Here is a 26461-nt window from a genome sequence, read left to right as displayed (position 1 = left end):
AAGTCAAAAGAAGTGAAATGAATCCATAGATTGTATTCGAAGCAACATTTGCAAAAACGGATCAAGATTAATTTTATTGTTGTTTATATCAAGTGTCACAGAAGAGAACATTGCACGAATTTTAGAGGGAAGTATTTCAATGGGTATCAGGAAGTATGTTGAGGCAAAAAAAATAAAAAATGAAAAAAAAAATTGAAAAATTAAAATACTCATCCCAAGATGCAAGGAACTATGCTTGTAGTAATGAAATATTCTCGAAATTCATGTAGAAAAAATAATGTCAATAATGAACCCAATTTTGGAATTTTGGCAAATTTCGGAAAAAAAAGCGTGAAAGTGATACCAATAAAAGAGGCTGTAGTAGAATGAAGGATAAATATACTGAAATCATCTAAATATGCTTAGGCATATTTAGAAATAACTGACTTAATTCCTTTCCACGAGTGTAGATGGAAGTATTGGTGCTTCCCAAAACTAAAGACGACCCAGAGAGAGTTTCGAATACTGCTGTGAGCCTATAATTATCTTTTCAACGGTTAGTAGGTGTCGTAAGATGCTTTAAAGTCAGATTATAGAAAAAATAATCTAAAATTACAAGACACGTCCCTGTAATGTACTTGGATTAGGGAACGTTGTGCAAAAATCAAACGTAATATAATCATGCTGGTGCAAACCATGAATCCTGTGAGTACAAACACAGGTCACAGTCAATTTTGGGTGCAAAGATTTATCATCGTTTTGGATTCAGTGAACCGAGGACGTACGAACTTTTCAAAAAAAAAAAGGACCACCTGCAAATATTCCCTTTACCTCGACGATAAATTCCCACACACAAAAAAAAGGAAGACAGAAAATATAAAATGAATCGTTTGAAAAATCGATTTTTGAAACAACCGCAACATACTTTCAAAACAACAATTGAATTCACACGGTGATAAGCTCGCCCACAAAGCAAGCATATTTTTGCTTTTTGTTTTTTGTTTTTGTTTTTTTCTGTTGTTTTGACTGATATATAAGGACCAGTTTATGCCTCCAGTTCTCAGTCTGGTTGCAGGAGACTGAGAAAACAGTTCATAGACAAGTGGCCTTGACTCCTTGCAACGGTGAGATACAAAGAATTACACTTTATTATCTAATATATATATATATTATATATCTATATTATATATATATATATATATATATATCTATATATATATATATATATATATAATAAATATATATATCATATAATAAGTAAAAATAATAACTATAATAATAATAAATAATAATAATAATAAGAATAATAATAAAAGGAGCTTCTAAACGCCAAAATATAGAAAGTAAGTACTATACTTCAGAGACTGAAATATAGTACTTACTGTCTATATTTTGACGTTTTTATGGGCTTCCTTTTATTAGATGGAATTATGCTGTAACGTGACCCACTTTTACCAGTCCATATATATAGATATATATAATATATATATATATATATATATATATATATATATATATGTCATAAAACAGTTTCATTTCTCAGTTGATTTTCTCTACAAGTAGAATATTTTAAAATTCTTTTCTCAGATGTTAATATCCGTTTAATAACTTATTCTTGGCTGCTCAGAATCAGCAATAAAACACAGATAGTCACTCCATAACTCGAGATAAAGTCCAGTGTCTTCATAGGCCAAAAAGAGGTACAATTTATTCAAATCTTTATTGTCTTTTGCAGATGATTCCACGCTGGGCAGTTGCCTTACTCTTCGGAGTTGTCATAGTTGCAGTTGATGCTCGTAAGTGCTGATATTATCATTATTTATTATTATTAGTATTATAAGTATTATTATTAATATATTGTAACTAGATCCGTCAATGATTCATAAAGGGTTCTTTTTGCAAGACAAAACGATGATATCCGTTTTAACTGCAATCAATGAAAAAAAGAAAATCATGGTTACCACCGCGCATGCGCATCCTCGCCCTCGACAGAAACGCCCGGAAGGCGCGCCTGTTACTATGAGAGCTGGGGCGTGTACCGACCTGGCGAGGGCGCCTACGACATCGACGACATCCCGGCAGAAATGTGCACCCACCTGATCTACTCCTTCTGCGGCGTCTCCAACGTGACCTGGGAAATCCTCGTCCTGGATCCTGAGGTAGGAGATGGGGCCATGTTTCAACACTGTCATGTGGAATATTTCATTTCTCACTACTGAGGTGGATTTATCCCAATGTTTGTTTACAGCTGGACATCCAGGGGAAGAACTACGAGCGTTTCACGGGTCTGAAAGCCAAGTACCCCGACTTGAAGACCACCATCGCCGTAGGAGGATGGGGTGAAGGAGGCAAGAAGTACTCCCAGATGGTGAGTGTTCCAGAGAGGAGAGCCAGCTTCATCAAGAGCATTGTTGGTGAGTGTTGCAGTGTTTTAGAAATCTTCTGGAAGTAGATAGCGTTCACTAGGCATACTGACAACATTCGTTTCTCCACATTGCTTTTGGGATAATGCCCATCATAATCACATACAAAATTTTCGTCATGAAATACTTGAAAATCGCCCTACCTCTCTGTTTCCAGCATTCCTTCACCAGTACAACTTCGATGGCTTCGATCTCGACTGGGAGTACCCAGGAGCGAGTGACAGGGGTGGCAAATACTCCGACAAGGACAACTTCCTCTTGTTCGTAAGTGTTGACCTACAAAGTCACTGATGTTCTTGAACAGTAGTTTGTTGGGTCGAAGCCAGACCCGTTGCTATGCCCTAAAGAACCTGACCTGACCTTTCCACGGGCTAGCACTGATCTTAAAGCTATGACACCTGGAAAAATGGTCCTAAGGATCATATTTAACTCTAGGTGCTCATTTTTATTTGCATGCAAAGTACAGAACACTGATTTCCTTCCAAAATCATGCTTCCTTCAGGTGCAAGAACTTCGAGCAGCCATGGACGCCGAAGCCATGGGATGGGAACTCACCGCTGCCGTTCCAGTGGCCAGGTTCCGACTCCAAGAGGGATACCACGTGCCCGAGCTTTGCGAGTCAGTTGCCTTCTAGTTTGGTGTTGAGAGATAATGCCTTTCAGTATGTGCTGTGAAAGAAGCCATCATTGATAAATGATCCTTCATTCAATAGTTTCAACATGATACTATTGCAGGTTGCTCGATGCCATCCACTTGATGACCTACGATCTGAGAGGTAACTGGTGCAACTTCGCTGATACTCACTCCATGCTGTTCACTAGGCCTACGTGGGACAAATGGACATCCTACGAAACGCTGAATGTGGTCAGTATTCCTTGTTTATGGAAAGGTGCATACATTCCAAAAACTAACTCTTGTCGTAGAGCATCAGTCTAGAGTGATAGTACTAGAAGCAACTGCCGTTATCTCATGGAGAGTCTGAGTAACCGCTTGTTGACAATGTCCCCAGAATGATGGCGCTCTCCTCTGGGAGGAATTCGGCTGCCCCGCAAACAAGCTGGTGGTGGGAACACCATTCTATGCCCGCACATACACCCTGGCATCGCCTTCAATGCACGACATTCACGCTGGCATCAAGCAGTGGATTGGAGGAGGAAACCCAGGCCCTTACACAGAGGCCTATGGCACCCTAGCTTACTTCGAGGTGTTGTATTTTATCGTTTTAAGTATCTTTGGTCATTTGAGGAAGGATTGAGTAAAGAACTATGATGATTCATTGTAATGTACTCCTGTGTTTTAAGGTGCAGTGGACTGCATTGCTAATTCTTCTTATATTAATGATCCTTCGACAGGTCTGCAAGATGATGCTGGATGACGCAGCCTGGGTTGACGAATATGATGCTGAGGGTTTTGTGCCCTACACATACAAAGGTACATTTCTAGGGAATACATAATCTTCTAAAATATTCTCGATACTTTCTGTTACAGTACTGGTTTCATTAAATGAAGAATATACTTAGTTTGCACGCCTGTGCTGCAGTTTTTACAAGTAGCCTATCTTAGAGTAAAACTCACTGAAATGTACATAACGATTTTGTCAGCTTTAGCTACGAGAAAAGGTTTAAGTTGTGCAATGTAGTTTTGCACGATACAGATTCTAAAAAACTTTTATAGGGTACACTTTTGACTGTATGAAAATTCTGGACAATTAGGCCTGTTTGCCCCCTCTGAGACGAAACCAAATAAGCCTTCTGGCTTACGGTCTTCTGATCTTGGGTCTAAGATCTGTTCCTCTCTGAAAGTTAATATCTCTCCCTATTCCCCAGATGACCAGTGGGTAGGGTACGAAGACCCAGACAGCCTCAAACTGAAAGTGGATCACGTTAAGGAGAAAGGTTACCTTGGCGCTATGGTCTGGGCCATCGACCAGGACGATTGGCACAACTGGTGCGGACTGGGTGCAAACCCCATGATGAAGTGAGTGGAATCTCTCTCTCTCTCTCTCTCTCTCTCTCTCTCTCTCTCATGAAACGGATTGATTTAGTATCCTGGCTTTTATCAGCTGAAGTAATATAAATATACTCTTTTGTTTGCAGCGTTATCTACAACGGTCTGAAAGATTACGTTGTCCCAGGAACCACACCAAAGGTAAGTTTCTCCCAGATGAGTTTTCATTCTGTACAAATGAAAAAGTAATACATTCATGGAATGAATAAAGCTTATTTCTGCAGTTTCGTCAACAAGAAACAACACCATTAGTTTTTGATATATGAATAATTACAGAAAGATTTGGAATAGTGAAACCATCAAGTGAAATTAAACCACTGACGCTTGCTTGCCAAAATGCAGTCGTCAGAGCATGAATGCCTTCTTTTAATAATCTGATTATTTACTCCTTACTCCTTACAGAAGAACTAAGAGACACCATTTATTATTATCAAGAAGACCACTTCGCTACCTGAGAAGGAACAGGGAAACAAATATCTCGTTTGAAATGACGTCGCCATTAAAGTTTATCTAGACCTTGGTCAGGCTACTCAAAATCTGTGACCAGTTGATTTTCGGTTCTTCAGACTTGCGTCTTCCTGGTGTGAACAATCTCGATCAGTTGTAAAATTGTCATCAATAAAAAGGAAAAATACTTGAATATTTTTTATATATATATATATATATATATACGACCGTTTTCGTAAGATGTTAAGTGTCAATTATTCTCTTGTCATTTTTATAGACACATGCTTCAAAATTCAAATGAAATAAAACCCATGAAGCTTTTAGCCACGGCCTAGTTTTGGCCTGTCCTATATCGTTGCCAGGCGCACAAATAAGGCTTAATTTAAACTTAAATCAAAATAAAAACTACTGAGGCGAGAGGGCTGCAATTTGGTGTGTTTGATGATTGAAGGGTGGATGATCAACATAACCAATTTGCAGCCCTCTAGTCTCAGTAGCTTTTAAGATCTGAGGGGTTGACAGAAAAAGTGCGGACGGACAGACAACTAAACAAGCATTTTTAGTTATCCTCAATACATCGAACTAGTGCGAAGTGTCACTCGCCCATAGCCGTGCACTACAGATGTCCTCGAAACTTGGGATCTGTCCAGATGGTAGCAATTCTTAATCGACCTAATCAGTGTTGTCTGAAAGTGAGGAAGAGTTCTCACGCATTCGAAACAGAAATGAACCCGATGTTATGAAGTATTATAGTATACATATACCCATCAATTCATTTGCATGTTGTTTAGTACAAAAAAAAATCAGTTTCTGTCATGTGCTTATTAAGTGTCCGTTTTTCTGTCTGGTTATGAATCTAATAGTCATTTATATCTTTATTAATTGCCCCAGCAATCCACTTAACAGGTTTGATTTGTTTTTTACGTTTTTACAAATAAAAATATTATAAAAAAAATCCATCTTCATTCTTGAATTCATATGACAAAATCAGTATGAGCCACATTCAGGTAAACACAGATCTTTTAGTTTATAGTTTCATTATAATATTCATTTAAAGTTACAGCGCTTATAGTATAATGTTTGTACTTTGTATTAAGATTCAAGACTTCCATGGGAATTTTGAAGATAAAATTTCCATAATTCCTGAGTCAGTTTTTTTAAGGACTTGGGTACTCCTTCAATCAGCTCAGTAGTTTGAAATTCTATCATTTTTATCATCTAAGACCATGACTGTTGTGACGCCGAGATAAATGCAAATCGAAATGCATCATCAAAGGAAATAAAGAAACAAATTTATTAGAAATTTATTACAAAAAAAATATACAAACAGGTTTTGGCAAATAAATACGTAATGTTGAATTTCTTACGTCCAGGTGAAGACAAAGGGAAGTTTGGAGACGTAATTTGAATAAGACGCAGCAGATAAGTATAGCAGATATCAGTGAGCAAAGTCGATTAGACGTCATGAGAGGAGGAAAAAATATATATATTTATAGAACGAAAACTTCCCCGAGTTACGCGCAATGTACACTATAGTCTAATCAGGTCACTCATTTTCGTGGAAGTTACAATTTGACGCGTCACACGACGCGAAAAATCAATGATTTATGGCGAAGCTTTCGATTTCGGGAAATTCGCTATATGTACAAAATGTGTCGAATGTAGACACAAAGAATTCAGAATAGGCGACAGACAATGTCTATGAATTAGTAAAGTTATTATTTCGAGGCTTCTAGATATACATACACATGATATATAATATATATATATATATATATATATATTATATATTATCTTATATATAAATATATATATATCAATAATTTCTTTATTATATATATAATATATATAATATATATCATATATATATATATATATATATATATATATATATATATATATGGGTGCCTTCGTCTGTGCACGCTCGCAAGCCATTCAGTTTTAGTTCTCAACTGTTGATAAACGGAAGTCATTATTTGTTTTCTCCAAAGCAGTTTGATACGAAGTTCAATACAAACTCAATCTGAAAGATTACTTGCATGCATTTGCTGAATTCATAAATCCAACTGAAGCCAATTATCCATGTCTGTTTCAGCGCCGTACTGAAACCGTTTTCCTTTGGGAATGTGAAGGACAAGTTATAGTTCATAAGCGAGATATTTACATGTTTCTGCGGGATGGCTTCGTCATTCCCCTAAGGACCCCGTTCCTGAGGTCTCCAGTCCTCCATACAAGGTTGGCCGTAGCCCCTTGGGAAGGACAGAGGAGCACATGCAGCTGAAGATGGCGCCTGCAAGGTCTAGTCCTTCCATCTATGATGTATGGGCAGGTAAGGGTACAATCAATTAAAATCTCATAGTTTTTCTAGTCCATTTCCTGATTGATTTCAAACTTCTTTCTGTTCTCAGTAACCAGTATTAAGCTCCACCACGGCTGGTATAGAAGGCAGTTTAGGTACCAGGTTCAACGTAATCTCAGATCTATCAAAAATTGTGCGTTTTTAGGCATCGACTGAACCAGTGCTTTTGTAGTCATGTGGCAAAGGTTTTCCAAGGCAAGCAAAACACGCTGCATGTGGTTTTTCCATGGTCATGATTAAGGGGACCTCTTTGGATAAGGCACAGGGAGCAATATCCAAAGAACTTTCCCCTGGAAGGAACAAAACTATAGCCATACCCAGAAAGCCTATTGGACGGACCCTACCTTCTTCCCACCGGTGAATGAAAACCTTTGACCTCCCGCCCTTGTGGCCAGTAACATCCGAAGTGTATGCAAGGCTCAGGAGGAGTGAGGGGGTACCAAGCTTCCATGCAAGGTACGTAGACCCTGCTACCTAGGTTAGGTTAAGCTGCAGCCTCATAAATACCTCTGCTAAACTCTATGATCTACGTTAAGGCCTCGCTCGTTCAGTTAGACAGTAGAACGCAGTGTCCTAGGTTAGGTAAAGCTTGAGAAGGATGGGATCCATGCCTATAAATACAGTCGCTACTTTTGGGGTAAATTTACACGAAGAAAGTCTGGCTGTAGATGATGGCCATCTTAGGTTAGGATTGATTAGAATGGGGACGTTTCCATGACTTCCTCGATGTTTATTTTTTAAGGGACAGAGAAGGGAAAATATCTCGGTACAAATTAAAGGCTTTTAGGTCCTCGATTCACATTTCAGCCTTCGGTTTTAGAATCAGTTGATGTCTGAATTGTGTTCTGACAATAAAACTAGTGTGGCCAATTTTGTTACCAGTGTCATTCCCTCAGCATGCATAGAAATTTCTGAGTGATTGAAATACTGGAGAGTCGTTGCATTAATCCCATAATTTTACTTGTAAATTTACAGGAACTCTCACACATCATATAAGCACAAAATAGCAACGGGTAATGCAGACACTTTTATACCAGTGGCTGGCCATTTGGTTTTCTATCCAACTTGACAACCAACCACCTGTCAAAAGGACTTTTCTTGTATAAATGTAATTGACACGTGATTTCTAATTGCTAAAGAATTAAAAAAAAAAAAAAGTAAGCAAGATTCCTTTATATGACTCCTGTGAAATCATCCCATTGCCAGAAGGAAATATAATAGTACCTGATTCAAAGTCTCAATGTGAGATCTATCCAGGTATTCCCTCGACAAGCAAATTCCACTTACTATAACCTGATAATGACTCTCTCTGTACCTGGCGCTTATTTCCAGATAAAGCCGATATAATATTTTGGTTCTTGCAGATGGTGAAAATGGAGGTGAGGCCAATCACCACAGCTTTTCTGCTTCCAGTCACCTCTGATGATTAGAAGCCACTCAGGTACTTGCAGGGTTCATACCAGATCTGCTAAACAAAAGGTGATCAGTTCCCCTTTGTCAGAAGCAATCATTGTCACAATGGCCCAGTGTAAGTTAAGAATGGGTATACATCATTTTCCTGGATGAGCATTATGGACATTCTCAGTCTAAGGATGGGAAACTTGTCTGAAGCATCGCTTTTAAGGATCCGGAGCAGCGATGACACTTTCGACCCAGTGGCGATAGTTGGAAACTTTTGCATAGATGCCAAACTTCCCCCTCTTGCCACATCCTTCGCCAAAAGAGGTGATGCCGTAAATGTACCTGAAATCCCAAGATGAGAAATGAGACAGAGCAGGTTAAAAATGACTAATTCTTTCTCAAGTTTTAGGATTTTGTACAAGGCTTATAATACCCTAATCTGTTCTTTACAATACTGCAAATATTTTGTTTAAATCAAACAAGCATCTCTGCAGGAAGAAGAAATATCCGAAATTCTGACAATATTTAAAGACGAATACTGACTGGTTTTTACTATCCTAACTCTGAACTCTATGAAAATCTAACCAGGACAGTAGCAGCATGAACTCAAACCGGGTATCAAGATTTCTTAAATAACTCAGCGGCATGTTTTACAGACCATCTACCCTGACGTTGGCACAGAAGGGGTCCTCCAGAATCCCCCGCACAGGAATCGACACGTCCTCTTCTGTATCCTGCGCAGAACATGTTGGACGTTATGTAGTAATCCTCATAGACAGCCTCACACACGTTGCTGGCTATGATTGGAACCTGAAATCCACTTTCATAAGTAATAAGACACATAAAGGCTCGGTCACACATTTGCGATTCAAGGGCGCACAATGCATAACTGCTGAAGTTTTGCTAATTACGACGTCATTATGCAGTAATTACGACCAAATCACCAACAATCGCCATGAATCGTTACTGTGTCGCCAAGTTTGGAGAGGTGCACTGAGAGATGGCGGATGTTTTAAAACATACACAGCCACGCACACGAATGATGGCGATGATCGCCAAAACCAGCCATTACGACATGCATGTCCTCGGATCGCAAATGTGTGACCGAACCTTAGCTCTTTTCCTATTTTGTCACTGTCACTCAGGAACTACTCTTTATATTGCATTCAGTTGAAAAAAATCTCACAGTTGTGTTCCAGACATATGACTTGGCCTAAGATGGGTGTGCAAAATGTAAGTCTCTGAAATGTTTAACAACAGATAAATACCTTCAGGTTTTTGTATACAGAAATTTCACATGCAGCTTTGCTGCATTTCTCAAGTAAAACATTATTCTCAAGTAAAACATGATATCCAGGCAATTTTCACAAATTCTGATGCATAACATCATCCGCTAGAATAAGACATACTAATAACATATAATGAAAATAAACATGTAACATGACCAGCAACATTATAAGGACGTCCTACTATGTGCATGCTTGCAAATATTTCTTGTAGCACAAACTAGTCAACAACTACCTCTGCTTCATGAAGGACATCTGTACCAAAGATGTGGGTGTTCCTCTCCTTCCCCCATCCTATGATGGTGCAAGTATCACCAACAGGCAGGGTGGCCCATTGCTCAGGAAGGCAAACGGGGAAAATCCTTGGCCCAGGATCTACAGGTTCTGGGAGTTGCAGAAGTGCCACGTCATTATCAACAGTCGTGGAGTCGTATTTGGGATGGGTAACTGATCTCGATACCTGATTAAAGAAAAGACAAGTTTGACTGGGGATAGTCTTCTTTGGACTGGGTATTTCATGTGTTACAAGCTCCTATGGCTGTTTATTCCCCTGAAGGAGAATTCGAACAGTGAACTGACCTTGTAATCCAGTTCAGCTCCTTCCCTTACAGCCAGGTCGTGCTCTCCAAGTCGGACATAAAGCTTCCTCCTCACACAGTGGGCTGCTGTCAGCACCCACTGGGGAGCAACCAGTGTTCCACCACAGAAAGCCTCCTATGAAAGATAGGAATCCAGTACATTTGTAATCCAGGTCAGAAGATCAAATCCAAAACTTACTAGACTTCGATTCAGGCTTGTGGATAAATTACCATTCACAAGTGGATATTCAAAACAATGCTTTTATGCCAAAAGAGAAAGACCAGCAGGAATTACTGAAATTCTACTCAAGTATCTAGATAACCCAAAAACATTTCTTTCCACTGGGAGAAGAAACGACGGGAAATCGGTTCTTCCTACCCTATATCTGTTGAGAATGACCACTTGCCACGGCCATTCTCCAGGCTGCGCCTCTTGCCCGCCCAGGATCCTCAGACTCCACTTTGGAGTCGTGACATTGCTGACGCCACACTCTTTCGGGAGTGATCTTTCCGGGGAAGACGAAGAAGACCACGAGAAGGACGAGTGAGACGGCGTGTAGGGAGTGGTGGACACTTGGGTTCTGGGTGGTTCACTGTCCTCTTCAGCTGGAGGGAGAGAATTGACAGGACTTTAATTACAGTTTATTGAGTACTTGCTAGTTCTGCACAGCACCAGTAAAACTAAATATCCAGTTCTATTTGACTGAGAGTGAGCTTTACCACCGTCTCCTTTCTGTTTTTGCTTCCTCGGCTGTTTCCTGTTCCGCCTGTACCACTTTTCGCACAGGGACCCCTCGACGTAACAGAAGGTTTCTTCGTTAACGACGCGAGCACCGCAGAACAAGGGATACTTGCAGGACCTGCAAGCAGAGAGAGAGAAAATCTAAATACAAAATGATCATCATTTAGGAAGACGAAAGGACAGGATGGAAACAGTTTCAGAATACACACAAAAGCCACAACAAGAGAACTTAGAACTGAACATCAAATCCCTTTCCGTTGGGTGTTTGGTGACCCTCACACCAGAAAAATTGGCAAAAATAAAGACAATCTATAAGGGCATTTCAGGGCATTTCCTTACCCAAAGGTGCTCTTATTCCTTGGGGTTCCCTAGGGTATGGTGTATTAGTATCCCAAGCCATTGATAGTTCCCACATATTTACTGTGCCACTGTTTTTGAGCATATGATAAAACAGAAATATGCAGATATAAGTTATAACTTCTTGAACTCATCTGTACTGAAAACATCCATTTTTCTTTTCCCTGTATAATCTTCAGTAAATCCAGATGGTAAAGCTGAACACCTGTATTAATGACACACCCAAAGAAATTATATTTGCCTGAATACCATTGTTGGGGTTTGATTTATCAGCTGAAGTTATTAAACATTAGTGCAGTATTTCAATTACTTGGATCATCGGTAACAAGAACGGGAACAAACTAATTAATGTTGTCTAGGTTTCCTAAAGTCTCTGAATCTTAGCTTTGGTTCTTTTACACCCTGCAGGACTCACCTGTGTCTCCTCGTCAGACAGTTCCTGCTGCAAGAGGACCATCGGGACCAGCGGGTGTAGAACATGGTGTTGAAATTGAGGAGGACTCTCATGTCGTTCTTGGGCGGCTGGCGCGTGAATTCCTCCGGGCGTATGATGTGGAAAGGCCTCCTGCCGGTGCACCGGCCACCGCTGCAACTTCGCTCCTCCTGTAGGTGGTGAGACTTGGTGAATTCGGGTTCTCAGTTATGATTCGGTGCATAAATATGTAGAACGGAAACTTACGAAAACGGAATAAACATTAAAAATTAGTAATGTGATGTTACAACACTTAAAGATAATCCCCATTCACTTAAAAACAAACTGTAGAGTTGATGTGGCTGTAATAAAGCACATACCACATACCACATATGTGACAACTTTCATATTTATTCCCTCTTCTGATTTTACTGGAACAAGATAGATACGGACATACCGTGGGATGTGTGATCATTAACCTAGGTTATTTTCCACCCGACCTTCTTTCTAGATTATAGTTGAAATTAGAAGTGTCAGCATTCTGTTTTGCTCTGAATGGTAGCACCAGATTGTTAGGTTAGATACAGTGAGCACCTACTTCCATTTGCCTTCCTATTCTCACTGTCCCCTTTTCCAGAGGAAGTCGTCCGACTGGAACTTGAGAAGTATCAAGCGAAGGTTGCAATACATTACTACCCTACTACTATTATCCTTGGATTTCAATACATTTTTAACTATTTGTTATTCTATTCATTTTTTCCTTCTTTTCTGTACTTCCCTCCAGCTCATCTTACCTCTGGAAGCTTGAATTGCAAGCCAATGGGCCCCCTGTCGTGGTGGGCTTGTTCCATAGGGATAGGTTTCATCTACTGAATAATAAAAGAGTAAGTGCAATCTTATTGTTATTTGTTTTTCTAATAAGTGGGGTCTCTTCTTTCTGTACTTACTACAGCTCGTCTTACCTCTGAAGCTTGAATTACAAGACCAATGGGCCCCCTTGGTGGGCCTTGTTCCATAGGTTATAGGCTTCAATCTACTGAATAATAAAGAATAAGTGCAATTTCTATTTGTTTTTTTTTCTAATAAGTGGGGTCTCTTCTTTCTGTACTTAACCTACAGTTCCGTCTTACCTCTGGAAGCTTGAATCAAGCCAATGGGGACCCCTGTGGTGGGCTTGTTCCATAGGGATAGGTTTCATCTACTGAATAATAAAAGAATAAGTGGCAATCTATATGTTATTTTTTTTTCTAATAAGTGGGGTCTCTTCTTTCTGTACTTACCTACAGCTCGTCTTACCTCTGGAAGCTTGAATTGCAAGCCAATGGGCCCTTGTGGTGGGCTTGTTCCATAAGGATAGGTTTCATCTACTGGATAATAAAAGAATACGTGCAATTTATTTGGTTTTTTCCTAATAAGTGGGGTCTCTTCTTTCTGTACTTCCCTTCAGTTCGTCTTACCTCTGGAAGCTTGAAGTTCAAGCCAATGGGCCCCCTTTGGTGGGCTTGTTCCATAGGGATAGGTTTCATCTACTGAATAATAAAAGAATAGGTGCAATCTATTTGTTTCTTTTTCGAATAAGTGGGGTCTCTTCTTTCTGTACTTACCTACAGTTCGTCTTACCTCTGGAAGCTTGAAGTTCAAACCAATGGGCCCCCTTTGGTGGGCTTATTCCATAGGGATAGGTTTCATCTACTGGATAAAAGAATAAGGTTACATGTAATCCTTCTTCTCAGTGTCCTCCTCACCTTCAACATGCCATCGCCGCAGACGGCGGGCACCTTGCAAGTCCTCCTTCTCCTCTGCTTGCACCTTCGGGAGCATTTCGACCAGCTGGTCCACGAGTTGTAGAGCCCCCCGCCCAGTTCCACCAGGTCGTAGTTGAAACTGTCGCTGCCCGGCTCGGGCATCGTTGCCCCCGTCAGGGCACTCTGCCTGCTGCCTGGCAGACAGAAGGTGAGAAAGATGAGGTTGATATCTTCTCTCTCTCTCTCTCTCTCTCTCTCTCTCTCTCTGCTCTCACTTCTCTCTCTCTCTCTCTCTCTCTCTCTCTCTCTCTCTCTCTCTCTAAATCCATAAAATGAATTTGTCACTCTCCCAAACTTTCACTTTCGAAAAATTACCTGAAATTATTTCTCTCTCTCTCTCTCTCTCTCTCTCTCTCTCTCTCTCTCTCTCTCTCTCTCTCTCTCTCTCTCTCTCAATAAAATGAAATTGTCACTCTCCCAAGCTTTCACTTTCGAAAAATTACCTGAAATTATTTCTCTCTCTCTCTCTCTCTCTCTCTCTCTCTCTCTCTCTCTCTCTCAATCCATAATATGAAACAGTCACTCTCCCAAGCTTTCACTTTTGAAAAATTACCTGAAATATTTGGTCTCTCTCATCATTCATAGATAGATAGATGGATACTCGTTGCTCTTACCTGGCCCTCTGCTATAATACTGACGACCTCTACTGGTTCCGCTAGCCACATGATTTTTGGATTGGTCGCCCTGAAAAATAACAGAGAATCTTTAACAAATCCTTCACGAAAATAAACCCCCCCAAAAAAAACTTATTAGCATCAGAATATTTCTGTAACGTCATCAATTACTTTTAGTTATTGTTATGTTATTTTAAATTCCGGTCATTCAAAAAAAAAAAGTTATTCCAAAATGGGGACATTTCCGTAGTTCGGTTTCTGGGCACGAGTACGTTCGCGAGTTGATCATTCAGTGTAATCATAAAATGTTAAGAAATAAAATTATAATCCTTGATAACTGTCTGATTGGTAATAAAAAAAATCGTGGAAGTCAATTCTTCACAGACAGAAGGAAAAATGAAAGTAGAAATGAAATGAGAGAATGTCCCCTTTATGAAAGAAAAAAAACAAAAAGAGAGAATTATTCCTCACCTGCTCCTCCCACCATCTCCTCCATTCTTTCCAAGGTTTGACTTTGGGACTTTGCATTTGCATCCCCTGTAAAAATAAACAAATAATAAATAAAAACAATAATAGGCTCAAAAGGAAAAAGGAGACAATCAGATAAATTTAAGACCTACAGACAAAGTAACAGACATCTCCAGACATATACTCATTCCTAGATAGACATGCAAAGGGGTTATTGAGGTAGAAAGGAGAAATAGATATTATACTATAAAAAACGGGGGGGGGGGGGGGGGGGGAGAAGACAGAAGGCAAAGGAATAGATGACATTTCACAAGAAGGGGATAACAAATAAAAATATTATGAGAACAATAAAAGTTTAAATAATCAATATTTTATACAAAAAGAACGCTTCATATTAAAATCGTTTTGCTTAACAAAAAGAACAGAAAACGTTTCGCGTAAAAACGAACAGATATGTCTTATAAAACAAAAAATAAACAAAAAAAAAAGGTTTCCAAAGATAAAAACGTTACTTTTGAGAATACGAAAAAAAAACAATAAAAATCTTCCCAAAGATAAAAACGTAACTTTTGAGAATACGAAAAAAAAAAATAAAAAATCTTCCCAAAGATAAAACGTAATTTTTTTTTTTGAGAATACGAAAAAAAAACAATAAAAATCTTCCCAAAGATAAAAACGTAATTTTTGTGAATACGAAAATCCCACGTGTTTGCTCGAAGATTTCATAGAAGAAGAAGAAGAAGAAGAAGAAGAAGAAGAAGAAGAAGAAGAAGGAGGAGGAGGAGGAGGAGGAGGAGGACCCAAAAGCAGAGTTAAAGAAAGACTAACAAAAAGCTTAAACACACTGGATGGCGTTAGAGATCCGTCTCGTGACTGTGGTTGTACACTACTTCCCTGGGTTTAATAGCATTTGCAGAAGGGAAACCAAAACTATCGAGCTGTCTATTTCTCAGTAGAAGTGTATTAGTCATAAGTCAGCTTTGAACTTCAGCAAATGTCACGTGGGTACCGTAGTTTATTTATTATTATTTTTTTTTTAATTCAATAGAAGCATAACTTTTTGTTTTACCATTTGTACATAGTTTGCCAGATCTTGTCTAAATGGAATTTGGAGATCTTGTTATAGAGTGTGTTCTCTCTCTCTCTCTCTCTCTCTCTCTCTCTCTCTCTGCTGTCTGTGTGTGTGTGTGTGTGTGTGTGTGTCTGATGGAATTTGGAGATCTTTATATAAAGTGTGCTCTCTCTCTCTCTCTCTCTCTCTCTCTCTCTGTGTTTGTCTGATAGAACTTGGAGATCTTTATATTGAGTCTGTTCTCTCTCTCTCTCTCTCTCTCTCTCTTCTCTGTGTGTGTGTGTGTGTGTGTGTGTGTGTGTTTGTCTGATGGAATTTGGAGATCTTTATATAAAGTTTGTTTCTCTCTCTCTCCCTCTATCTGTGTGTGTGTGTGTATGTGTTTGTCCGTTTTTCTGATGGAATTTGAAAATCGTTATAAAATCTTCTCCTCGTCTTCCTTCTCTCTCTCTCCTCTCTCCTCCTTCCTCTCCTCTTCCTCTCTCTCTTCTCTCCTACCATTCTCGGATCATCCTTCGTAGACCCACAATTTCCCCCCAACTTCCTTTTCCAATTGGCTCACGTCTTAAGGATCCCTATCCTGCAGCCTCCTTCGCTCCCTCCCTCGCGTGACCTCCTTCCACCTAAAGGATATTCTAATCACCCTCTTCCTCATTCTCGCGTCGGGATTTTTGCCATCCTTCCCTGTCGTCAGTCTGTTGTTTTTTTATTGAAGGCGCATCCTTTTGCCACCCGGCTAATGAACGGCCTCCTCCCCTCCACCATTAACCCACATCGCTAAGCCCTTGCAAAAGCCTTTCCGACGAGACCGGCAATGTAAACAAACTCTTCGTCTTCTTCTTCTTCTTCTTCTTCTTCTCAGTAACCCAGCCCATTCCTCCTTCAATCAGCAGCGCGGGGGTGGGGCCCAGTTGAAAGGAAGTCTTCGTCTCGGTGTCATTCACCTCGTAGACGCGTAAGTCAATGACATCTGCGCAGGACAACAACTGGTGTCAGGAGGAGCGTTTGCTGTTTCGTCGTCAACTGTTGCCACCACAAGATTGTTTTCTTTTTTGGGAAGTGCCTATGCGTGGCACCTGTTCGTTGGGACATGGCAGCAGCAGCACGAAGGGTGTCGCTTTATCTGTTAACGACCTGTGATGAGGAGCACTTGATGAAAATAGGTTCGTCAGATCCGCTGATTGAAAGGGACGTCGACCCAGAGCATAAAGATCTATAGGCCTATATAACCTACGAGCGTTTGCAGCTGCTCTGCCGGCGTTTATTTTCAAAACAAGTGACAGACGATTACAACCAATTTCGCGAGACCATCGAACTCTTGAGATGATAATAACTGATATGAAACTTCACACGAACTCATGAGAGAAGTCACGTATTTAAGAACTAATCTTCTGGAAGTGGTCTCTGAGTGATGCTGCGTCTACGTAATTGCTCACTTAACAATTTGGCATCTAAGCAAACCACGAGAAATATGTGGCAACTTCCAAGCGATCTAATCTCTGCCAGTGTATATGCGTGGCGGCTGACATTGCTCCAAACGCAATCACGCCAAAAAAAACTAAACTAAACTAAACGATCAATCTCAAGTGGTTCTGATTGAATATGAGCGAGGGATCCACACAGACAAAGCATACGTAACGACACCAGTTATTTATTCTCACGGTTCTTTGTCAAATGAGACCCAGTGTTTTCATGGAGATATCAGAAGTTTTATCTTGGATGTTTTCGGAATCAGTTCCTCCTGATTCCTGAATAAATTCAGTCTTGTCTTTGGAAATACTTTCTATTAAGTACAGCGTCGTCTGTAGAATTGTAAAGAGTCCCAGGTAACGCAAAAGAAACAAACATACAATTCCAATTTCTAAGTAAATTCTCTTTGAGGCAAATCCTGACTTCCTGTCCCCAAGAGCCTCAAGCCATGTGATAGGACTCCTTGGAGCCACCTGTTCGAAGACATCTATCCTCTGCAGGATCGAACCCATCCACGGAAGGATGAGTCACAGAAGGAATGCCCCCACAAGAGACGAGAGATAGAAGGATTCTGATGAGGCGCCCTTGACTTGAAAGGAGTTTGCAGTGATACCCCCCAAAAAATAAATTGTTGGACCAGCGTTCAATTCATGCTGACAAGAGAGTCCGAATCTGACGACTGAATCAGAGATCTGGTGAGCTGTTCAAGAGGGATGTAAAAAATATATAAAAAAAAACTTACGTAACAGGCCTTACTTATACGTGCTTTAATGCCCAAGCAGGAATCTCTCTCTCTCTCTCTCTCTCTTGCACGATTTTCCTTCCTATTTATAAGCTTTATCACGGCCTTTTAGTCTTTCTCTTTTTTTCATGATTCTTGATCTCCTCCTCTTATACTCCTTCCGTCTAGTCTCTGCCGTGTTTATTCAGGAAGTCGTCCTCGAGTGCGGGAGACGGAATAGCCCTTATCGCAATGTCGAAATGTTGGACCTTCACCCCTGATTAATCGCTGTGACTCTCTCTCTCTCTCTCTCTCCTGAATTTACAGTTTATTTTTCTTGCTTCGTTTTTCTGTTATCTGCTTCGCACCGTATACAAATCTTATTTCTCTTCGATCGTGTCTTGTGCCTCTCTCTCTCTCTCTCTCTCTCTGACCAGAATGATTGATTGCATCGTAACACGAAGAAAAAAACCGATAGCCAAAGAGGGCCATGGACATAGGCCAGAAAACAAAAAACTAAACAAAAAATACTCAGTTAGCAAGAAAAACCATCTGGACACAGTTGGCAAGACGGAAAAAATGAGACCGCTTATCTGAATATGAGAATATGACTCACGAGGACTCTGCGAGAAGTGTTTGTTGATATAGCGTTCATTCATTTAATCATTTAATACTTCTCTTGTTATCTTGTCCGGGACGTGGTAAAAGTTCTATCATCTATATTTCTATAATAATGTAGGTTTGCCCTATTAACCCTCTTCTTATGTGCACCTTTCAAACAGTAGTACTACCATCTGTTTCCGTTTCAGCGCTGAATGACTTCGTAGGTCCCAGCGGTTGGCATTTGGCCCAAACTCTATATTCTATTCTGTGGTAAATCATTGCATTTAATCCCACTATACATCTACCATCAACATAAAATCCTTTCTCCAGTCACTGCAAGATCATCTTCGCTATCACCAGTTGACTCGGTTTCATATGCAAATTTTCCCATCTTACAAAGGATAACAATTACTCTCTTTATCAATTATCATCATTATCGTCTTCGACGAACCGAGGGACGTCAAGGATCGATGAGGGATACGAGGTAGTATTGGAAAGCCTCTCATTTTTAAACGGTAGATAAATATTCTTAACGCTGCTATGGCTTTTGATACCTATTAGATATAACTGAATCAGGAACACGGACCAGATACCTGGTTCTCTCTCTCTCTCTCTCTCTCTCTCTCTCTCTCTCTCCTCCTTCCTCAAGCATCCTGAAGGATAAACGTAGGACTGAGGAAGGGCAAAATCAGTCGAAAATACTGTCCATCTCCGAGATTCAGAGACGGTCACAGTTGGCTAAATGTTACTCAAGGGGGGGTAAAAATAAAGCGTTTTCCAACAGACAAGACGAGAATGTGTTTCTCAAACGCCCACTCGGTCCGACAGACGAAACTTACAGACAAGACAGACAGACAAGACAAGACTGAGGTCGGATGCTGCCGTATCTGGTATGCGCTGATGCCCATATGGGATTGTTGGTACCCATTTTTTTTTCTTTCTTTTTTTTTAGGCAGTTTATGACTTCTAGGGAGAGAGAGAGAGAGGTTCAGAAGAAGAAAAAGAAGAAGAAGAAGAAGTAGAATGAAGAGAAGAAGAAGACTAAGAAGTAGAATATAGAGAAGAAGAAAAAGAAGTAGAATGAAGACAAGAAAAAGAAGTAGAATATAGAGAAGAAGAAGACGAAGGAGAGAGAGAGAGAGAGAGTGAAGTAGAAAAATAAGAAGAAGAAGAAGAAGTGAATGAAGAGAGAAGAAAAAGACTATGAAGCTAGATATAGAGAAGAGAAAAAGAAGTAGAATATAGAGAAGAAGAAGATTAAGAAAAATAAAAAGAAGTAGAATATAGAGATAAGAAGTCGAAGAAAACTAAAAAGAAGTATAATATAGAGAAGAAGAAGAAGGTGAGAAGAAGAAGAAGAAAAAGAAGTAGAATGGAGACAAGAAAAAGAAGAAGGAAAAGAAGTAGAATGTAGAGAAGAAGAAGAAGAAGAAGAAGAAGAAAAGAAGAAGAAGAAGAAGAAGAAAAGAAGTAGAATGAAGACAAGAAGAAGAAGAAGAGGAAGATGATGATGATGACGAGAAGAAGAAGAAGAAGGAAGAAAGGAAGAAGTAAGAATGAAGACAAGAATTGAAGAAAAGGAAGAAATAAACGTAAAGAATATAGAGAAGAAGAAGAAGATGAGAAAAAGAAGAAGAAGAAAAAGAAGAAAAAAGAAAAGAAGAACGGAAGAAGAAGGAAAAGAAGAAGAAGAAGAAGGAAAGGGAAGAAGGAAGGGAAAAGGGAAGAGGAAGGGAGCAAGGGGGGACCAATTGCCAACCTCTTAAAAAGGACACCACAATGAGTGGGCTGAAGACCAGGTGACGTCACTATCAAGGAACGGGCCAGGGCGGGTAGTCCTCCGATCTTGGTCAACGCCCATATATATGTGATGTTTGAGGTTCTACCGTCTGCTAAAAAAAAAAAAAAAATAATACAAAAACGGTTCCTAAAATAGTATGGAATCCAGGATCGAATTTTATCTCTCGTCTGATGTGCAAATGTATACGTACGTATGTTTGTGTGTTATATATATACGTATATGTATGTATTTATACATATATATTACATATATTTGTGTGCATATATATATGTGTGTGTATATAAACATATATATATATATATATATATATATATATATATATATATATATATATATATATATATACATATATATATATATATATATATATATATATATATATATATATATATATATAATAATACACACACACACATATATATATATATATATATATATATATATATATATATATATATATAATACATACCATATATACCGATATACATCATATATGTATATACGTATATACCCTCCATAACTGTATAAGTCCCTTTCCTAAGAACATATCATAAATATTTAATGACATAAGTCATGTCATCAAGAAAGACTAACTCATCATTGTACCTTCAAGAATTATAAGTCTGGGTAACTATTTTTTGTAAGTAGACCTAGTGCATTCTCTGTTTCCAGACATCTCTTTCTAGAGACGACTCTCTCTAGAAGAAAAACTCTAGAAAATACTCTAAAAAAAAAAATAAAAAAAAAAGAGAAACTCCCTTAGAAAAAAAAACCCTCTCTAAAACAAAACTCTCTAGAAAACACTATACCACACCTCACTGCCAAACATTCCTAGAGCAAGAACTCTAGAAACAAGATTCTAGAAACGCAAACAAGAGAACCACTACACTCGTCCTTCGCCTTTGATATCTGGATGTCATCTCTGGCTATTGTCGAGTTCCATTACCCCTTCTTACCTATTGTCTGAGAGCAGACGATCTCTTGGCGTCGTGTCCAGTGGATTTATCTCGCCCGTCGAGACATGGATGTGTCTGTTGCTTAAGTCATTTTATTTGTAATGTCCTCTGGTAAAGGATTTTTCCCTAAAGTAATTTTTGGTTTGTGTTAAATATATTATTATTAGTGTTCTTGTTATTATTATTATTATTATATTATTATTATTATTATTATTATTATTGTACAGTTAGATTTTTAGATTATCTTGTAAGTACTTACGTAACTAAGCGTTAAAAAAACAATCCTAGGCCGCTACAGACCCCAGTATCCTTAAAACTGGCTGCCCCAACCTCTCTCTCTCTCTCTCTCTCTCTCTCTCTCTCTCTCTCTCTCTCTCTCAGCCGGCCTTCCGAAGGTCATCGCCCATATGGTGTTAAGGATAGACATATATTTATAACTTTTTCTCTCTCTCTTTTTGTGAATGGAATTGTATCGAAAATCGAGTAAAGTCAGCGTATTATTTCTACCGTTAAATTGTACTTTCGTGTGTGTGTGTGTGTGTGTGTGTGTGTGTGTGTGTGTGTGTGTGAGTGTGTGTATGTGTATGTGTGTGTGTGAGTGTGTGTATGTGTATGTGTGTGTATGTGTGTTATGTGGTGTGTGCGGTGTAAGTTTTTCTATGACACGGGAGACTGGGCTCCATCATACATGTGGTAACTTCATTTGACACCGGGATTTCATCGTACATTTGGCTTGAATAAGTGCCGTATCTTCAGGCAACACCTACGCATCTCTGTTCTACATATGTTTATCTTCGTTCGAACACATGTGACGCCTTATCAAAACCTCTCTACGAGACGCAGAATGATATTAGTATATCGCAGTTCGGTACGTAACCGGTATAACCGAAACGAAAGGAGGAAGAAGAAACAAGTCGTTTACGTCGGTAATCTCGGTTAAGTTCAGTGGGCAAATGACCTTTATGGTATCCTGGTATTCTGTAGAGAGGAACCCGAGCTGTGTTTCGGTACACAGTGTGTAATCTATGTAGGTTTTTTTATTGTCGTATGAAACGTCTCTCCTAAAAAAAAGTAAGTGCTGAAGTATTACTATCATAATAAAATAAAAAATGTAATGAGAATGGCACTACCTAATGGAAGGGAGAATTACTTGTAGAATATTGAAGATTATTAAAAAAAGAAGAAAAAAAAGAATAGGGGTTAGAAAATGTAGTTATCAATGAAATCAAATGTGGAAGAATCAGTAACAACTAGATCGCTTACAGTTTTGTATGTGTATATATATATATATATATATATATATATATATATATATAGGATATATATATATATATATATATTGTAGTATATATATATATATATATAGTATATATATATATATATATATATATATATATATTATATATATATATAACCTTAAGTCAAACTTAGCCTTCCTTTGAAACTGCAAGTCCTTAAACGAACAGGGCAGTTAATGCAACACTATTTTCTATATTATATTTATTCCAAGCTGGTCACGTATACCTGTTTCCTAATGGAGCCGGACTGAGCGTGCATTTGGAACCAGCATTTCCAATAGGAGACTGCGTGGAATTAAATCAAACTGTGATTGCGAATGTATGAATATACTACGTGATGGCAATCTCGTACTGTGTGACCTTGTCTGTTGTTTTGGATGGGAAAGATTCATAAAATTGTTTTGCTTGATATATTTGTAGGTTTTATTTGTCTTTTTTTCATGATGGAGGTCAGTTCGGTTTCCTATCCTCTACTTTGTTTTCAGTTACGGTGCATTTGTCCAACAACTTTATTTATTTGGGATTTGTGGCCTCCTACAAAATAAATTGTTGTCCAAAAGTATTGTTCCGACGAAGAGGAATATTTACATTATTTCTATAATATCTTTGTAGTTCTATCTATCTTTATTATGGTGCATGTCAGTTTCCTTTCTTTAGTCACCATACATTTGTCCCACAACTTTTTTTTTTGTGATGTATGGTCTCTCACTATAGATTTCCTTATCGAACCTGTTGAACATAGATTCTCTATTGACTCTTTTCGACACTATATGACGAACGATAGGTCTCAAAGGCAGGAGAACAAATGCTAAAGGAACAAGCAGACTCAGTGGAACGAACCTGAGCCCGAAGTCAAGAGGATTCTGGGAAAATGAAGAAGAAAGTATGGAAGTAATGATTTAAAAAGGAATTGTAGACGTCATACCCTTCTCTACTATATCCACAACCTACCACAGCTGGCTGACCGCTAGATACCTTATATACTGATTAGGTTATTAGGAGAATAATTGTCTAATGGGAAAATGAAGAAGCAGGAAGTATGGAAGTAATGATTTAAAAAGGAATAGTAGACGTCATACCCTTCTCTACTATATCCACAACCTACCTCAGCTGGCTGACCGCTAGATACCTTATTTATTCATTAGGTTATTGGGAATAATTGTCTAATAAAATAAACGGAGAACGTAAATTTCCGAGAACATTTGAGTGGTTGCAACAAGAGCTTAAGTGATTAAGTAAGCCCAATTTCAACTGACTTGCTAGGAAGGACAGACGGCGAATCACAGTTGGGTATGTTTTCCTGTTGCTTCCTTCAGCCTGAAGTTGGGCATCCAAGCAAGAAACTGGAGTATTATTATTACTTATTTTATCATTCCTTTCCGCACCTTTCTTCCTGAGGACACGGCAGCATCTTCTCCTGGCGAAGGAGAAGTGAATGACAAACAGAAAAATACGCCTAAGATAAATTCTTTTGATGTCCTTCGTTATAAAATTATATTGAGATCTTTGGGAATATGTCCGTTTATATGCCTCACTGAAAGCCAAAGAAATATCCACGTTTTTATTTTTCGTTCTCAGAAGGAACTTAAAATAGACGCTAGGAAGACGCCAGTGAAAATATGAATGAGAGACATGACGGATTTCCCGACAGCCATCCATGATTGAAACGCGCATGCGCAGTCGACAGTCACGTTTGAAGCGCGCATGCGCGATCACACATCCACGTGAATTGCCCCGAATCGAACCACTAATCCCTCCCCGCCTCGCCCCCCCACCACCCCACCCCCCCCCAACTCCCCAGCCCAGCGCGATAATGTAACCTTAATGTGCGACTGAGATTAAAGATATAAAAGAAAAAAAACCTGTTGTGCCCTCCACGAGCGGAAAAAAATAAAGATAAAAGATAAAAAAAAAAACAGGAAGCAAAGGATGGTAGTAGTGGAGGGTTAACAGGACACACTTTTAACTATCAAGGACATCTTGTTCATAGTTCACCACCAGCGCAAGGAAGTTCATACTCTCTCTCTCTCTCTCTCTCTCTCTCTCTCTATGATATCGTAAGTATACAAATGATTATATAATTAGAGTATTGTTCATCAACTCAGAACAATTAGCTACAAGATCTCTCTCTCTCTCTCTCTCTATGATATCGTAAGTATACAAATGATTATTTAATTACAGTATTATTGTTCATCAACTCAGAACAATTAGCTACAAGATCTCTCTCTCTATTCTCTCTCTCTATGATCTCATTAGTATACAAATTATTATGTAATTAGTGTATTGTTCATTAACTCAGTTAGAACAATTAGCTACAAGATCTCTCTCTCTCTCTCTCTCTCTCTCTCTCTCTATGTCGTAAGTATACAAATGATTATTTAATTAGAGTATTGTTAATCAACTCAGTTACAACAATTCGCTACAAGATCTCTCTCTCTCTCTCTCTATGATATCGTAAGTATACAAATGATTATTTAATTAGAGTAGTATTGTTCATCAACTCAGTTAGAACAATTAGCTACAAGATCTCTCTCTCTTCTCCTCTCTCTCTCTCCTCTCTCGATGTCGTAATTATACAAATTATTATATAATTAGTGTATTGTTCATCAACTCAGTTAGAATAATTAGCTACAAGATCTCTCTCTCTCTCTCTCTCTCTCTCTCTCTCTCTCTCTCTATGATATCGTAAGTATACAAATGATTATTTAATTAGAGTAGTATTGTTCATCAACTCAGTTAGGACAATTAGTTACAAGATCTCTCACTCTCTCTCTCTCTCTCTCTCTCTCTCTCTCTCTCTCTCTCTCTCATTTCTATATATATCTTATAATAATATTATAATAGAAAGAGATAATTATATAATTTCTATTATAAGTATATTATTATTATATATTAATAATAATTATAATAAAAATATAACTACTTACAAAATAAGAAATTAATTATAGAAAAAATGATTAAGAAATAAATAACCCATATAGTGATCAAATATGATAAAACCTAAAATAACTTATCAGAAAACCTAAAAGAACGTATTACAAAACCTAAAAGAACGTATTACAAAACCTAAAAGAACGTATTACAAAACCTAAAAGAACCTATTACAAAACCTAAAAGAACTTATTAGTAAACCTAAAAGAACCTATTACAAAACCTAGAACCTTAGAACCTAGAACTAAACCTAAAAGAACCTATTACAAAACTTAAAAGAACTTATTAGTAAACCTAAAAGAACCTATTACAAAACTTAAAAGAACGAAAGCTACTCTCAATATCAACACTGTCCCTTCAGGCCTTCTTCTTCTTCTTCTTCTTCTTCTTCTTCTTCTTCTTCTTCTTCATTTTCGTCTTCTTCTTCTTCTTCTTCTTCAAGTAAGAAATGTGACAATAATCTTGGCAGGGTTACCCAGTCTTTTCCCGTCCGCAGATAACAAAATTGGCGGAATTAGTTGTGCCCAGATTCAGATTTATGGGCAACCGTGGGCATGAGTTGCAAAAGGACGTGAAGGACAAGACGAAATGCCCGTAATATTCTATTTCGTAATCCTAATCTCTTCTTTCTCTCTCTCTCTCTCTCTCTCTCTCTCTCTCTGTGAATAAATGATCAAACGGAAAGGACATATCAGAATGTATCTGTGGACAGAGAGAGAGAGAGAGAGAGA

General features: G+C 38.6%; 2 protein-coding genes across 5 annotated transcripts in view; one reads left to right on the top strand and one right to left on the bottom strand.

Moving 5' to 3' along the window:
• The first annotated feature begins 1003 nt into the window (after positions 1 to 1003).
• LOC135211867 (endochitinase-like) lies at positions 1004 to 5043 on the top strand. The gene is made up of 12 exons (XM_064245086.1): positions 1004 to 1103; positions 1715 to 1775; positions 1972 to 2138; positions 2228 to 2393; positions 2560 to 2666; positions 2905 to 3020; positions 3137 to 3266; positions 3412 to 3606; positions 3755 to 3833; positions 4229 to 4379; positions 4499 to 4550; positions 4812 to 5043. Exons 2-12 carry the CDS (start codon positions 1715 to 1717, stop codon positions 4818 to 4820), a joined length of 1233 nt encoding a protein of 410 aa, XP_064101156.1. The 5' UTR covers positions 1004 to 1103; the 3' UTR covers positions 4821 to 5043.
• Positions 5044 to 8367: 3324 nt separating this feature from the next.
• Positions 8368 to 26461, bottom strand: part of LOC135211865 (coagulation factor X-like) — a 41690-nt gene continuing 23596 nt past the window's right edge. For 3 of the 4 annotated variants that reach the window (XM_064245083.1, XM_064245082.1, XM_064245084.1), the window contains exons 3-12: positions 14882 to 14947; positions 14411 to 14480; positions 13737 to 13930; positions 11995 to 12182; positions 11201 to 11340; positions 10860 to 11086; positions 10482 to 10616; positions 10135 to 10362; positions 9275 to 9426; positions 8368 to 8958 (exon numbers count right to left, since the gene is read on the bottom strand). In XM_064245083.1, the coding sequence (XP_064101153.1) occupies positions 8835 to 8958; positions 9275 to 9426; positions 10135 to 10362; positions 10482 to 10616; positions 10860 to 11086; positions 11201 to 11340; positions 11995 to 12182; positions 13737 to 13930; positions 14411 to 14480; positions 14882 to 14947 (1524 nt within the window). In that variant the 3' untranslated portion in view covers positions 8368 to 8834. The remainder of the gene's footprint in view (positions 8959 to 9274; positions 9427 to 10134; positions 10363 to 10481; positions 10617 to 10859; positions 11087 to 11200; positions 11341 to 11994; positions 12183 to 13736; positions 13931 to 14410; positions 14481 to 14881; positions 14948 to 26461) is intronic. The other variant, XM_064245085.1, reaches the window with a different exon arrangement.

The sequence above is a fragment of the Macrobrachium nipponense genome, chromosome 40, assembly GCF_015104395.2.
Source record: "Macrobrachium nipponense isolate FS-2020 chromosome 40, ASM1510439v2, whole genome shotgun sequence".
NCBI classification, from domain to species: Eukaryota; Metazoa; Arthropoda; class Malacostraca; order Decapoda; family Palaemonidae; genus Macrobrachium; species Macrobrachium nipponense.
This window is presented reverse-complemented; position numbering and strand designations above follow the sequence as displayed.

Coding starts and splice junctions, on each gene's coding strand:
- LOC135211867 (XM_064245086.1), top strand. CDS start 1,715: ATGATTCCACGCTGGGCAGTTGCCTTACTCTTCGGAGTTGTCATAGTT. Junction 2,394..2,559: donor CTTCATCAAGAGCATTGTTG/GTGAGTGTTGCA, acceptor CTCTGTTTCCAG/CATTCCTTCACCAGTACAAC. Junction 3,267..3,411: donor CCTACGAAACGCTGAATGTG/GTCAGTATTCCT, acceptor CAATGTCCCCAG/AATGATGGCGCTCTCCTCTG.